The sequence below is a fragment of the Plecotus auritus genome, assembly GCF_963455305.1.
Source record: "Plecotus auritus genome assembly, chromosome: 4".
NCBI lineage: Eukaryota > Metazoa > Chordata > Mammalia > Chiroptera > Vespertilionidae > Plecotus > Plecotus auritus.
Window position 1 is genome coordinate 33,767,919 of NC_137775.1, and position 16,722 is coordinate 33,784,640.

Sequence of the window (16,722 nt, forward strand, 5' to 3'; positions counted from 1 at the left end):
TCACTGATTGTTTAGTACCTTTACTTGGCTGCTTATAATATATGTTAGTACCATCTAGTATGATTTAGATTATATCTTTCTAGAGGATAGGGATCAAATCCATGTAAGAACTTGTCTGGATTAGCAGACATTTAGTTTTGTCCAAAACATCCCTGGAGATATTTGGTCATTGCTAAAAAGTCCTTGCTAGCCCAGCTGGTGTGGCTCAGTGGTTGAGCATCAACCTATGAACCAGGAGGTCAAGGTTCAGTTCCCAGTCAGAGTATGCCCAGGTTACCAGATCATGCCCGGGTTGTGGGATCAATCCCCAGTAGGGAGTATGCAGGAGGCAGCCAATCAGTGATTCTTATTATTGATATCTCTCTCTCTCTCTCTCTCTCTCTCTCTCTCTCTCGATCGCTCCCCTTCCTCTCTGAAATCAATAAAAAATATTTTTTTACAAAGTCCTTGAAATTTGGTCATATCTGTACCCATGTAAAAATGTCCATTGAGACATTTGGTCCATGATTTGTTAAGAAGGGTTGTTGTTTTTTAAATTAAATCTTTATTGTTGGAAGTATTACATATGTCCCTTTTGTTATTGTTTAATGTATTACATAAGTCTCTTTTTTCCCCCATTGACCTCTCCCCAGCCGCCCCCAACCCCCAGCACATGCCCTCAACCCCCCACCCCCTCCCCGTCTGTGTCCATTGGTTATGCTCATATGCATGCATACAAGTCCTTTGGTTGATCTCTTACCCCCGCACCCCCCACCTTCCCTCATAGGGTGGACAGTCTATTCGATATTTCTATGACTCTGGTTCTATTTTTGTTCATCAGTTTATGTTGTTTATTATATTCCACAAATGAGTGAGATCATGTAATATTTATCTTTCTCTGATTGGCTTATTTCGCTTAGCATAATGCTCTCCAGTTCCATCCATGCTGTTGCAAATGGTAAGAATTCCTTCTTTTTTATGGCAGCGTAATACTCCATTGTGTAGATGCACCACAGTTTTCTAATCCACTCATCTGCTGCTATGATATGTCCCTTCCCTCCCCCCGCCCCCGCTTCATCTCTTCTGGCCTGCCCCCATCCCCACCCAGGCCTTTACCACCCTATTGTCTGTGTCCATGGGTTTTGCATTTATGCCTACAAGTTCTTTGGATGATCTCCCGCGCCCCTGCCCCACTTCTCTCTGAGATTCCACAGTCTGTTCCATGCTTCTGTGTCTTAGATCTATTTTGTCCATAAGTTTATTTTTTTCATTAGAGTCCACATATGAGTGAGATCATGTGATACTTGTCTTTCTCTGACTGGTTTATTTCACTTAGCATAAAGAGGGGTCATTATTGGTAATACAGCCACAACACCATTGTTGGACCAATAAAACATGATAGTATTTTTTATGTATTAGTTCTATAAGCCAAAAGTATAAGTAAGCATTGCAGACTATTTGAACCCAGGGGAATTTGGATTTTCTAAGTGTGGATGTTTTTGACAGGATCAGATATCAAGGACCTTTTGGTTTTGGTGTGGATCAAATGTCTCCATGGATGTTTTTGACAGGGCCAAATATCCTGCAAGGCCTTGTCTGTAGTAAATGAGTTTGAAATTGTGCAATGTTCTCTCATAGGTAAACTTTGAAATTATACTTATAACACACAAACCTCATTTGCAGTCTATTTAATCACAAATTAATCCCACATGGCATTGACAATATTGAGATTTTAGATTTCTTTTGAAACAATGCCTAATAGTTGCATATTTAAATTCTCTTAAGTCTCATGCATCCTAAACAGCCTGTATATTAACACTGTAATGCATCAAAATCCAAAAGCATTTTTTTGTGGAATTGTTATGGTTAGGGTAGGTCTAACAAACTCTTTATCTTACTGACCAGTGAGCAGTAGATTTAGTGGTACTTAAAATATGTATTTGACCAGCACTTTTAGGGATACCCAGCTAAGGCAGGGAGTGCAGAGGTAAAAGATACATTGTGTCCTGAATGAAGGAGCTCTCATTCAAAGGGGACGTAGATAAACAATGACAACGAGTTATGGTCAGTGCTGGAAAGAGATATACAGAAGATGCTTAGGAACATAGGAAAGGCACCCAACTCCTTCATGGTGGATGGGTCAGAAAAGGTTTTTCTGAGGAGGTAATAGATGGACTGAGTTTTAAAGGAGAAATAGGAATTACCCAAACAGAGAATGAGGGCAAGTTTATCTCAATGAATAACTTGTACAAATGCTATTGTAATAATGTAAGCTGCAGGTTATTAAGGCCAGAACTAAAGTAATTGTAGAGATGAAATGGAGGAGACATGTTTTTGAGACCCTAATAGAGTAAATAGGATGTGTTTATAAGATTTGGGGTCGTGTCATATATTACTATATATTACTTTACTCACTATATTGCAGACACAGTGGCCTTTTAGTTCCTCAGATACACCAAGTTCATTTCTAACTTGGGGTCTTTGTAGTGGTTATTCCTGCTGCCTAGAATGTACATCCCTTTCCCCCATCCCCAAGATCTTTGAGTGGCTGGCTCCTCTTTATTCTGGTTCCAGCACATCTGTCATTACTACAGGGGCCTTTCTTGACCACTCTTTTCTTATAGTAACCTCTGTAGCCTCTCCTTCACATTCAGCTTATGACTCTATCTTATTTTATTCATAACACTTATCATAATACATTCACTGTTTGTTTAGACTAGACATGAGAGCATTGTTCTCAGGGAATAGAGGTGCTCAAAAAAATATTTGAATGAATGAATGGGTAGTGTTATGGAACCGAGATAAGTAAATGGATTATACAAATGGCTTTTTGGCACATTGGTTATACAGATGGCTTTTTGGGTAAAAGTGCCTCCTTTAAGTAAAAAATGCTTCTTATAGAAAAACAACTTCAGCCAAAGCTGTTTTCAAGGTCAGCTTGGGGAGGTTAATCAGAAGAAGGACGTATATATGAAATGTTTAGCCTCTTAAAAATTGCAATCAAAATTGTAAAATGTCCAAACTAAACAACTTCCTAACCTGGATGTCTTAAAAAATAAAGGACTTTTACTTAAATTATGTTTAAAATAGTGGAATAAAATTATATTACCTCTAGACTTTATTATAACATCAAAAAGCCTAACCTTTCACTTAAAAAAAGAAAATAGATTCTTCACTTTCATAATTCACATATTACCCTAGAAATAATCTAGATCCCTTGAACATTTAATGTAATTCCAAATGCCAACAGACTTTGAATTATATAATTCTACTGTTTAGTGTTAAAATACTTAGCTTTATTTTACTTATGACTAATTTCTTATAAGATGTTTACTTTATGAATATTTACTCTTCAGGTTTGGGGGGCATTAAAATGAAAAAAAAACACCCTCTGGCATTCATAGATTAGGTGATTTCTGTCTTGCAAACCTTAGATGATTTTTTAAAAACAGCACATAAAATAAGAAAAAGAAAAATATATACATATATGCATTTATTGCTGGATTGGGGAAACTTATTATTATGAAAAAGAATGTTCCCCTAGAAAAAAAGAAAAAGAATGTTCCCTTGGAATACCTTTCAAGCTACTTCTTATTTCTGTTTTTTTATTTTATATTTTTTCTCCTAAATTTAGTAAAGGAGTTCAGCCAGTTTAGAAAGCCATTGAGCACTTAGTTGCCTTTTGAGAGTAAACTTAATCTAATTCCGATGGTGCTATTTGATACCTTGTTAATAGTTTAACTGCCTAGTAACTGGTCATCTGCCTGGCAATCCCTTCCCAATATCCCCAAGGAAAATTTATTCTTTTACGTTTAACTCGGCATCTCCTTGTTCATGATTCTTATATTCATAATACTTATTTTTTAAAGTTATCTATGTATAAAAACACACATCAGATTATTCTTGAAATAGTATGTATGAAATAACTTGCCCAGGTTTTCCTCTGTATAAAAGTTTAAATTGTTTGACTCTTCACCCTTCTCCATAGTATTTTATATTCAGTTGTATGCCATATTTCAAAGTACAGAAGAGAGAAGATATATTCTATATGTGATAAAAAGTGGAAGAAAATTAAATATTCTTTCCTAACTACAGTTGTCATGATCACAGTATGCTAAGATATTAAAATGATAAATATAGGGGTGTAGTTCTGTTCAGTACAAAATTTTAAGCTCTGGTTACTGTCATTTAGCTGAAAAAAATAAGATCACCCAAATTAGGTTAATGGTGAAAAATCTAAATGATAGTAAGCTACACAGTGGTTAGGGTAACATATATGTCTATTCATTCATTTATTTGCCTATGAGGCACTATTTTGGATACAGTAAGGAACAAAACAGGCAAAACACCTTGCCCTCTTGGAGCTTACATTTTTCATGAGGTGAACAGTTAGCAAAGTAAATAATTTAATCTTAGCAATGAGTGCTGTGAACAAAATAACAAAGCAAGGAAGGATAGCATCGACAGGAGGGTACAGGTTTAAATTTAAAAAAATATGTACAAATGCATAAGCATGATACATTTATATAATTTAAATAGGTAAAATGTTTAAATATAAAAAACAATAGAGTTATTTGACCTAATATTTATATTTACTTATAAATTACACACCTGTACTACTGCTATACTTAAGTAAATTTTAGTGGATTTTATTTATTGTTTTAGATAAAAATAAATAAAATTTAGAAATTTTATTTTTTTCCTTCTACATATCACAAGAAGAGAACCTTTGATAGTGAGTTATAATGATTATTGGATGATGACAATAACGTTAGATAAATTCTTACTAAGGGTGTAGTGTGTGCCAGGCATTGATCCCAATGCTTTACATATATTAATTAATTCAATAATTGTCTGAGGATACTTATCACTCTGTCTCTATTTTATAAATGCAGAAGCTATGCACAGAAGTTAAGTACCCTGTCCAAGATCATACAGAAAGTAAACCAGAGTTGAGATAAAAAAATGCAGGCACGTTAGTTCCAGAATCAGCTCTTTAACTATTGCATATTATTACATACTGCACTAGATGTGAAGAGGAAGCAGATAGACATACTGGCCATAGAGTAAGCATTAAGAAACTACCTAGAAATCATAAATTAAGAGATTTAAGATAATCATATACAGAACATTTTTAATCATCTATATAATCCTATCTAATAAAGAGGGAATATGCTAATTGACCATCACACCCTCACAAAGATGGCAGCACCCACAGCCACAAGATGGCAGCGCCCAGTCCCCTCAGCCCTGCCTCATCCAGCCTCAGTCCCCCAGTCCCCTCAGCCCTGCCTCATCCAGCTGGAGTCCTCCAGTCCCCTCAGCCTCACAGGGGAAGGCAGTTGGGGGCGATCAGGCCAGCAGGGGAGGGAAGTTGGGGACAATCATAACGGCAGGGGAGCAGTTAGGTGTCAATCAGGCCGGCAGGGGAGTGGCTAGGGGCTATCAGGCTGGCAGGCAGAGTGTTTAGGGGCAATGAGGCAGGTAGGCAGGCAGGCAAGTGGTTAGGAGACAGTGGTCCAGGATTGTGAAGGGTGCAGGCTGGGCTGAAGGGACCCCCCTCATGCACGAATTTCGTGCATCGGGCCTCTAGTTAAATATAATGACTAGTAGGGAGATAGAGTTTTAGGGCTGATTAGAAGTGTCCAGGTGGCAGTTGAATGATGTGCATTGGAGCTGTGGTTTGAGAGCAAACCAGCCAAGGTTCCAGGAGAGAATTAAGTCCTGCAGAAATTTTTTGAGTGACTGTTTTCTCAGCTTCCTAAAGGGTGATTTGTAGCTACTACACTCCTGATGCATCAGTGGTAAGTTAATTAATTATGTATCATGGATGCCTTAGGGCATTAACATTCTCTCTTGAAAGTCCTGGCTATTAGGATTGGAAATAATGGAAGTCCATTCAAGAGACTTAGAGAAAAAATTTTGACAACTATACTACAAAAGGATAATGGAAAATATTTTAGGGGCCAAAAGGAGGTTTGAGAGGCAAATGTGATCAGTGTTCATTCTTACTATAGGTTCCTTTTCAGGAATCCACCTGGGTCTTACTTAGTATAATTAAAAATCCACATGCAAATATTCAATTAAATGATGCCTAAAAATGTTGGAATTTAAGATTTGATTATTTCACTAAGTAAACATTTATGATATAGCAACATAATTAGACTCTACCATGCTATTTATAATCCTAACTATGTATTTTATTTCCAGGGAGCCTTTTATTATTTTATCAGGAGGTTTGTCATATGATACTGTAGGAAGAAGACCTTGCTTAACAGTTATGCATGGGAAAAGTACTGCAGTGCTAGAAATGGACTATTCAATTGTTGATTTCCTAACACTGTGTGAAACACCATACGCAAATGGTAAGTTTTGCATCTTTAAAGCTCATTCTCTACATTTAGAACAAAGACCTATATATTATCTTATTAGTTTCCTTATTGTGTTGTGTTCATTCTTCTGGGAAGAGATGCTGCCTTCATAACTTTGAAAATTTATTTCAGAAGTTAATTCTGTTTAATAAGCTTTATCTGTTTAGTATTACATATTGGTAGTAAGTGCTTTGTAGGATAAACAAAAATATACACATTAAGAAACATTTTAGCCTTGGCCAGGTAGCTCACTTGGTTAGTGCATGGTCCTGATACTCCAAGGTTGCGGGTTCAATCAAGGCACATATAAGAATCAATCAATGAATGCATAAATAAGTGGAATAGCCGAAACCGGTTTGGCTCAGTGGCTAGAGCGTCGGCCTGCGGACTGAAGGGTCCCGGGTTCGATTCCGGTTAAGGGCATGTACCTTGGTTGCGGGCACATCCCCAATGGGAGGTGTGCAGGAGGCAGCTGATCGATGTCTCTCTCTCATCGATGTTTCTAACTCTCTATCCCTCTCCCTTCCTCTCTGTAAAATATCAATGAATATATTTAAAAAAAAAAATAAGTGGAATAACAAATTAATCTCTCTCTCTTTTTCTCCTTCCTTCTTATTTCTCTAAAATAAATACAATTTTTTTTAAAAGGGAACACTTTAATAATCTGTAAAATACTATTGTACAAGCTTCTCCAGGAAAACACAAACCATTAGAAGTGGATATAAATACAGATAGAGAGAATTTAAGGAATTGGTTCATTCATTTGTGAAATCTGATAAGTGTAAAATTTATAGAACAGGCCTGCAGCTTGAAAATTCAGGACAAAGTTGATGTTGCAGTCTTGAGTTCAAATTCTTAAGGCAGAATTACTGTCTTGAGGCAGAATTTCTTTTTTATCCAGAAAACCTATCTTTGTTCTTCAGGCCTTTAACTGATTGGATGTGGCCCACCCACCTTATGTAAGATAATCTGCTTTGCTCATAGTCTACTGATTTAATGTTAATCACATCTAAAAAAATACATTTACAGCAACATCAGACTACTGTTTGACCAAACAATTGAGCACCAGCTGAAGACATATCTATCTATAATAATCTATAATAATAAAAGCATAATATGCTAATTAGACCAGACAGCCGAATGACCTTCCAGACGTCCTTCCGGATGACCTTCTGGATGAAGCCGGGGCTGCAAGGGCCAAGGCAAGCCACCGCATCTGCGAGGGCCAAGGCAAGCTGTCATGGCTGCAAGGGCCGAGCCCCTTGCACGAATTTTGTGCATTGGGCCTCTAGTATATATGTAAAAGCCTAAGTGACTGTTACGACCAAATGACCGTAACGACCAGTTGACCAGTCACTATGACATGCACTGACCACCAGGGGGCAGATGCTCAAAGCAGGAGCTTCGCCCTGGTGGTCAGTGCGCTCCCACAGCCGGCAAACCTCCTGCGGTCCCTCCCCTTGTCCAGCAGGCCTTGTCTGGTGGCTGGCAGGTCCCGGCCAGCCCAGCCCCGATCAGGACTGGGCAAGATGGCACGAATTTCGTGCATTAGGCCTCTAGTTGACAAATGAAATTAACCATCACAACTTGCATAAATTTCAATAGGAATTTAAATCTGGATCTTTTACTACATGTGAAGCTAATTGAGATGTAAAGATGTAATGCATTTTGCAGTCAGCAGGCACAATAAAATATCTAAGATAAGGATTATGATATTATAATAGCACTCTATTGAGTTCCTAAGATATCCAGTAATGAGAGTTCTTATGGATATTCAGATTTAAATCTTGAGTTTCTTGGCCATAGTCCTGCCTTGTAATTTGTAATACCATAGAAGTTACTGTGAGCTTTTTGTCTTACCATTACAAACTGAAATAATTTTGTATTGGTTATGATATAGATTTATTTCATTTAGAAAATACTAGCCTTAAGTTATATTAAGTACAAGATGAGAATGTTAAATACTTGACAAAATGGAACAAAATAAAATCCAAACAAAAATATTCATTATGTAATGTGTTGTCTTCTTGCATGTTTATTATTCATGCATTATTTTCCTATTCCAGATTTTCAGGAACCATATGCTGTTGTTGTTCTTCTAGAAAAGGATTTAGTACTTATAGACCTTGCACAAAATGGGTAAGAAATTAAACCTGACGAGCAATTATATTCGTATGTGGTGAAAAAGATTCTTTTTAGCATTCATTTCTTCGAAATCACATATCTATAAGCTTGACCTCTTCTTAGCACTCCAGATGCATATTTCTAATTACATACAAAATTTCTTTAGTATATTGATTATATAGAGTTTTCACTTTTAAGTTGAAATTTGTTGTATTTCTGAAATTTCATATGATTCAATCTAATACTTGTGCCCCGGGGACACACAGAATCACCACATCCAAAATTGATCCCATTACACCCTTTACTTCCAGATAAGCTCTTGTCATTTCTCCAGCCATATTCACTCCCTGTTGTAGTGTGTCACGAATGCCATTGTCAGATTAATTTTACATGCAGCACCAATCTTGTTACTCTTCTCTTTAAATGATTGTGTTTTAATTTAAAAACATCTTCTCGGCCTGCTACTATACACAGTTGGAATTCAGGGTACTGTACCAACCTGATTTTTTTACTGCCTTCCTGCAGGTGCCTTATCCCTAGAACACTGAACTGGGTGTTAAACAAATATCACACTCCCCTGTCCTTTCTTAAATAGTTTCCAGCTGTTGAAGCACTCTGCTTGTTTCACTGGCATCAAAAATCCTTATAACTTTCAAAGTCAGGCTTATTTTCCTCTTAAATGTTTTCCTGTTCTCTCTTTAGCAGACATTTCATGTCTAATCTGTGAATTCTCATCATAGCTTATTTGCAACTTTTTGTGGTTATTTACCATATTCTGCTTTTTCCAATTTAGATAATACTATGTTTGGTTATAAGTTCTTTGACTAGAAGAACATTGTACTACTTATGTCTCTTGAGAAATAATCATTAAATATGGTTTTAATTAAGTTTACCCATTCATTATGTCAGTATTTCTCAACTGGGGACAATTTTGTCCCCCAGGAAATACTTGGCAGTCTACATAGACACTTTTATTAAGGGGAGGGAATACTACTGCCATCTAGTGGTGGAGGACAGGAATGCTGTTAAACATTCACAGTGCACAAGACAGTCTTCCACAATAAAGAATTATCTGATCCAAAATGTGACTAGTATTGGTATTGGGAAACCCTGAAGTATAAAAGTGATGTGTGTTATTTCTCTTATTTTAAGGCATCCCTAAATTCATATCAACTTAATTACGTGCTACCTGTAATAATCAATTGTGTTGTGTGTTTTTTTTCTTTTCTGAAAGTAATACTACTATTGTGGAATAAAGGACTTTTAAAACATTATTTCTAAATGACAGCCCTAGAATTACTTTCTCTTAATATGATTTTATTTTTTTTTTAGTTAGGTAAGTTTTAAAACATGTGCTCTATACTAATGTATATTTGTTAAAGAATACATTGTGCAAGTAACCTGTGAGTAGGCATTTTATTGAGCAAATGTGTTAGTTAAATGTGTAGTGATAAGAGAATTATTAAGTATTATATAGTGTGTTTATAAAGATAAAACTTGCCTGTCATTTTTTAAATGCACCTGTTGGTTTGTTTGAGTTCTATCTTCTGTTTTTTTAATGTATGGTTGAGGAAGGCTGATGACAGTTGGTTTCATTTTTAAGTCTAGAAAGGAATTTTCTGAAATTTTTTTTCCTTTAACTTATTCATTTTTGTCAGTAGTAGACTGATCAATACATTGATTTTTGCAGTTGCTCAAAGATAATGGTAATAGCCACTCTGAACTTTTTAGACTTTTTAAAGCTGGTTTCTAGTTTTCCAGATATTTAAATAATCATTATCATTTCCAAGGACTTTAAAATCAGTAAAGAAATATTTTTATATTTTAGATAGGATTTTACTTTAATTTTATGACTTTTATAGCATTTTTGCTTTATTTAATATAATTTTATATCTAGAAAAAATTAAATATATAGTTTAGATTACCACTAAAACTAGAGAACATTTCTAAATTGAATATTGCACTGGACATTACGTTGATGGAGAAAAAAGGAGAATTGAAAATTTGTTTTAGCTCTACTGATACAAGAATGAGGCATCTGTTCATTGAGAACCTATGGCTAAGTAGTTAAGAGCACTTTAAATTCTGCTGCTGCTTGCTAGTTTGCTTGCCTTTAGCACATTACTCTTCCTAAGTCTTTGTTCTTCAGTCAAATCAGTTTGGTGCAAGAATAAATAAGATAAATGTATATAAATCACTTAGTCCAGTGTGTGTCCATGCGTGGTATATAGTACCAACTGTAGCTTTTCTGTTTACCATTCTCTTTGAGCAACTGTCATTATAAAAGATTTTTTTACATATATGCATATAGTAAATCTGTTAAATCTACTAAATGTGGTTAATTTCTAAATTCTATAGACTAACCATCCTATCCTAATAGATAAAATGTAAATTCAGACAACGTTATGCAGACCTTTATAGGATGTCAACTTTAAATTAATCAAACTAAAATTATTTTCCATTTTAAAGCTGTAAATATTTAAGGTTTTCATTGTCATATTAATCATAAGTAATAATTTGTTAAATTAATAAATATTTTTCTTTTCCTGTTGTTAAAGATATCCTATATTTGAAAATCCCTACCCTCTGAGTATACATGAATCCCCTGTTACATGTTGTGAATATTTTGCTGATTGTCCTGTGGACCTTATTCCTGCACTTTATTCTGTTGGAGCTAGACAGAAACGGCAAGGTTACAGCAAAAAGGTACTGAACATGAGTTTTAGTGTTTAATGTTACATTAATGCATCAGTATTTTATACTTATCACCATGAAGTGTTTGGTAACACTGAATCCTTTCCTAGAGAAAATATAAAGAAAATCCTTCTTGGAAACAAAGTATGTTTACTATTGTCATAGATAAATATGAAGATGTATGGTATGCTTGGAAGTTGCTTTATATAATAATCTTTTTTTTCAGGAGTGGCCCATCAATGGAGGTAATTGGGGTTTGGGTGCTCAAAGTTACCCAGAAATAATTATTACAGGGTAAGTAAAATCTGTTTCACCAAATAAAACAGTAATAGCTAAATATAATTAAGACTACATGAGCATGACTAAAAGTGCTTTCCTTTATACTGTAACATAGTAAGAAATAAGTTATTGTCTGTAACCTGACAATTTACCCTGAATTTTATCCTTTTTCTCATCTTGGTGACTACCTTTAAAATAACAATATATTTCAAAGAAAGTAAAGCTTTAATATTTTTTTCCCATCATATTCTTAACTCATTTGCTTTTCATAGGCATGCTGATGGGTCCGTTAAGTTCTGGGATGCTTCTGCAAGTAAGTATTTTGAATATTATTGATATATATTATTTTAATATTATATGTTATACAGTCTTTGCTTTTATACAACCTGTATTGTAGTAATTACATAACCAACATTTAATTTGAAATTTGAAGGCTATAAATTTAATGCCTATTTACCAAATATTTGAATTTAGGATTTTTAATAGACTGAAGGTATTCTTAAGGATATTAATTAGCACTTCTTAACAGAAGTACTCACATTCTTTCTTCAAAATTGCTTCAAACCATCTCTTCCTAACTCAGAGATAGGAGAAGCAGGCATATGTTTTAAATCAGAAGAAATTTGTAGAATAATTTTAATGCCTGATTTTAAACTTATGTCACAAAATTTGCATTGTCTTTTTGAGATATTTATGGTGGTTATATAATGGCAAAAAAGGAAACGATGCTTTGAATGGCTGATGTTAATAAAATATACATAGCAACCATTCATAATCCAATTAACTCCGGATATATTATGCTTCATTTTATAGTAACATTAGATTATATTTATCTTTTGTAGAGAAAATATTATAAAATTATTTTAGGAAGCAAAATGTTCTTTATTGTTTTTATTCATGTTTTACAAAATCCTTTTGTTACTTATTTTTTTCAGGTTATCTAAATTCATCATGATGTTGATTTTTTTTTCAATGAATACAATGAGTACACTTCTTTTGTGTGTTGATGAGTACAGTGAATGCATTATCTAAATGTATAACAGAAAAATGTAGACCTGGAATAAAAATATGGTTCAAAGAAATATATACCATTTCCTTACATAGCATAACTGATTAAATATTACCTTATATTTGCTCTTTTTGTATTAAATTATCTAACATATATTATCTTTTATCTAGTAACTCTACAAGTATTATATAAACTAAAGACAGCTAAAGTATTTGAAAAGTCAAGAAATAAAGATGACAAGCCAAACACAGACATTGTAGATGAAGATCCGTATGCCATTCAAATCATCTCCTGGTGTCCCGAAAGTAGAATGCTATGCATAGCCGGAGTTTCAGCTCATGTCATTATTTATAGATTCAGCAAACAAGAAGTTATTATAGAAGTCATTCCGGTAATGCTTTCAGAGTTATTTTCATTGTCAGATGTCTGACTTTTTAAAATTTTTTAATTATTTAGAAGATTATTTATAGTCAGCTTTGTCTAGAATTTTTAAAAACACTTCACTCTTTATATTGCCATCTTCCTTTTCTTTTGAAAAGTAGTATATTTTTATGCATATCTTCTTACTGAACATTTAAATCCTTAAATACATTATATGTTTTACTTGAAGAAAGCTAATCTTTGTATGAGCATACTCTAATTTGGTATTAACATAGTGCCATAAATTCTAAAATCATAATGCATGTGTATGTGTGTATGTGCATACTTGCATACATACACACCATTTTTAAGAAGCTGAGTTAGAAACAACACTTTTTTTTTGGCTTTATCTTTCTTTTTAGAAATCGTGCTGATTTTTACTTTTAAAAATGTTCTTTCCACTAAAGTGTACCTGTGTATATAAACTGTAATAAAATGAACCATATTTATTGGGAGTAAGTAAGGTCCCTCACTTTTACAACAGATGCTTGAAGTTCGATTGTTATATGAGATAAATGATGTGGAATCCCCGGAGGGTGAACAGGCGCCACCTCTGTCAACACCAGTGGGGGCTGCCAGTCCTCAGCCCATCCCGCCTCAGTCTCATCCTTCTACCAGTAGCAGTTCCTCTGATGGCCTTCGAGACAATGTCCCTTGTTTAAAGTAAGTTATAAAAAAATTCAGATGTTTTGGAAATTATCTTTTAATTTAGATAAGTTATATGCATTAGTAAAGCTATGGTAACATTTTTCTGTGCTGGAGTAAAATGGTATAAGAACAGGTCTAGCTGTGCTTTATTTTCATTGATCCAACTTATTTTTCTGTGACTTCAAGAAGAATATGATTGTATAGCATGATTTTATACTTAAAGTACTAAGATTTTATCTTTTTTTTGCCATTTTCTTTTTTTTTTAATCTTTATTGTTGAAAGTATTACATATGTCCCCCTTTTTCCCCCATTGACCTCTTCTAACCCACCCACCCCAGGCCTTCACCATACTATTGTCTGTGTCCATGGGTTATGTATATATGCATACAAGTTCTTTGATTGATCTCTTTCTACCCACCCATCCTCCTCCGCCTTCCCTCTGAAATTCCACAGTCTATTCCATGCTTCTATGTCTCTGGATCTATTTTGTTCATCAATTTACTTTGTTTATTAGATTCCAAATATGAGTAAAATCATGTGAGACTTGTCTTTCATGTAATACTTTCCCTTCTGGCACTCCTATTATGTGAATATTATTACATTTCATGTTGTCCCACAGCTCCTGTAAGCTGTCCTCCTCTTTTTTATTTTTTTTATTTTTATTATTATTTTTTTAAATAAATCTTCATTGTTCAGATTATTACAGGTGTTCCTCTTTTTTTTCCCCCATAGCTCCCCTCCACCTGATTCCCCACCCCACCCCATGCCCTTACCCCCCGCCACTGTCTTCATCCATAGGTGTAAGATTTTTGTCCAATCTCTTCCCGCACCCCTCACACCCCTTTGCCCCTGAGAATTGTCAGTCCACTCCCTTTCTATGTCCCTGATTCTATTATATTCACCAGTCCATTCTGTTCTTCAGATTTTTTATTCACTTGATTTTTAGATTCACTTGTTGGTATGTATGTATTTGATGTCATTTTGTTGTTCATAATTTTTTTTTAAAATATATTTTATTGATATTTTACAGAGAGGAAGGGAGAGGGATAGAGAGCTAGAAACATCGATGAGAGAGAAACATCGATCAGCTGCCTCCTGCACACCTCCCACTGGGGATGTGCCCGCAACCAAGGTACATGCCCTTGACTGGAATCGAACCCGGGACCCTTCAGTCCGCAGGCCGACGCTCTGTCCACTGAGCCAAACCGGTTTCGGCTTGTTGTTCATAATTTTTATCTTTACCTTTTTCTTCTTCTTCCTCTTCTTAAAGAATACTCTTCAGCATTTCATGTAATCCTGGTGTGGTGGTGATGAACTCCTTTAGCTTTTTCTTGTCTGTGAAGCTCTTTATCTGACCTTCAACTCTGAATGATAGCTTTGCTGGGTAGAGTAATCTTGGTTGTAGGTTCTTGCTGTTCATCACTTTGAATATTTCTTGCCACTCTCTTCTGGCCTGCATAGTTTCTGTTGAGAAATCAGCTGACAGTCGTATGGGCACTTCCTTGTAGGTAACTAACCGTTTTTCTCTTGCTGCTTTCAAGATTCTCTCTTTGTCTTTTGCCCTTGGCATTTTAATTATGATGTGTCTTGGTGTGGTCCTCTTTGGATTCCTTTTGTTTGGGGTTCTGTGCGCTTCCTGGACTTGTAAGTCTATTTCTTTCACCAGGTAGGGAAAGTTTTCTGTCATTATTTCTTTTAATAGGTTTTCAATATTTTGCTCTCTCTCTTCTTCTGGCACCCCAAAAATTCGGATGTTGGTATGCTTAAAGTTGTCCCAGAGGCTCCTTACATGATCTTCATATTTTCTTTTTGTTTTTCTGGTTGGGTGTTTTTTGTTTCCTCATATTTCAGATCTTTGGTTTGATTCTTGGGGTCCTTTGATCTATAGTTGAATTTCTGTATATTCTTTATTTCAGACAGTGTATGCTTAATTTCTGACTGGTCCTTTTCCATTTTTTTGGCATTCTCATTAAGGTCCTTGAAGGTCTCACAAAGCTCCTCGGAGGTCTCCTCAAGTTTCTCGGCGGCTTTTAGAAGATTCTTGAGTAACCTTATAAATGTGGTTCTGAACTCTATGTCGTACTCTATGTAGTTTGCTTTCCTCCATTTCTTTCATTCGTGACATGTTTCTTTATCTCCGCATTTTGGCTGCTTCCCTGTGTTGATGGAGAGGCTTTGTGTGGTAGGTGACCTATAGGGGCCAGTAGCTCAGCCTCCCCAATCACTTGAGGTGGATGCTCTTGGTACACCCCTTTGTGGGCTGAGTGCAAAGTCTTGGTGTAGTTAAGCCTTGATTGCTGTTGGTACACTGGGAGGAATTGACCTCCAGGCCAATTGGCTGTGAGGACCCACTGTGTCTATAATGGAAGAACTGCTGCACTGGAGACACGCTTATGGTGCAGGACTTGTTTCAGTGGGGCTTTGGTGCTCACTGAGTCTGTCTCTTGAATGTGTCACTTATGGATGTGAGGAGTTGAAATCTGGTGTCTCACTCTGACCACTAGGTACACTGGCTTCTGGATCTCCAATGGGGTGCAGGTCAGCCACTGTCTGAGGCCACCCAGCAGGAGCTACAGTGAGAACTACAGTTTTTCTCCTCTTTGCTTAGGGTTTGGAGGTTTTGGAGCTGTCTGACCCGGGTTGCAAGTTTGCTATGTTAAGCTGCAATAGGGCAGGCCATTCATATGCTAAAGCCGCTGCTTGGAGCTTGGGTGGGTTTGTAGGTTGTGCAGGGCGGGGTCTCAGGGTGTCACTAGGCTAGGGCGTGGCAAACAGTGATGGCTGCCAGTAAGCCGGCTCTGCGTCTCCAACCGTGTCCCTGGGTCCCGTGCCCCAGCGCAGTAAACAATTATTCCTGCGCGCAGCCCTGCAGGCAAGCCACCCTCACTTTCCGACCTGATGGCAGACAGTCCAGCTTCTCCCCATAGGAGTTTGGGTCCCCCGCGTCTCCCCAGAAACTGGAGTTCGGAGTAATCGGGAGCTTGTCTCCCTTCGGGTTGAGAAAAGCAGCGCTCCCAGTCGCCTACTGCCAGCCCGATTCGCGCGCCTCCGTACCTCAGCTTTTCAGCGCTTGTGCACGTCTCAGTGCTCTTTTCTCTTTCCTTCTAGTTGTAGAACTTCCACTCAGCCAGCTTTCCCGTGGTTCTGGGTGATAGACGTTTTGTCTTTTAGTTGTAGTTTTGAAATTGTTGTGCGAG

General features: G+C 36.2%; 1 protein-coding gene across 8 annotated transcripts in view; it reads left to right on the forward strand.

Annotated features, from left to right (window-relative positions):
• The window catches only part of STXBP5 (syntaxin binding protein 5), a 152,665-nt gene that overhangs the window by 83,532 nt on the left and 52,411 nt on the right, over positions 1–16,722 (forward strand). For all 8 annotated transcript variants that reach the window (XM_080666219.1, XM_080666214.1, XM_080666215.1 and 5 more), the window contains 7 exons: positions 6,190–6,344; positions 8,417–8,489; positions 11,033–11,180; positions 11,395–11,462; positions 11,720–11,760; positions 12,627–12,847; positions 13,361–13,539. In XM_080666219.1, coding sequence (XP_080522345.1) covers positions 6,190–6,344; positions 8,417–8,489; positions 11,033–11,180; positions 11,395–11,462; positions 11,720–11,760; positions 12,627–12,847; positions 13,361–13,539 — 885 coding nt within the window. The remainder of the gene's footprint in view (positions 1–6,189; positions 6,345–8,416; positions 8,490–11,032; positions 11,181–11,394; positions 11,463–11,719; positions 11,761–12,626; positions 12,848–13,360; positions 13,540–16,722) is intronic.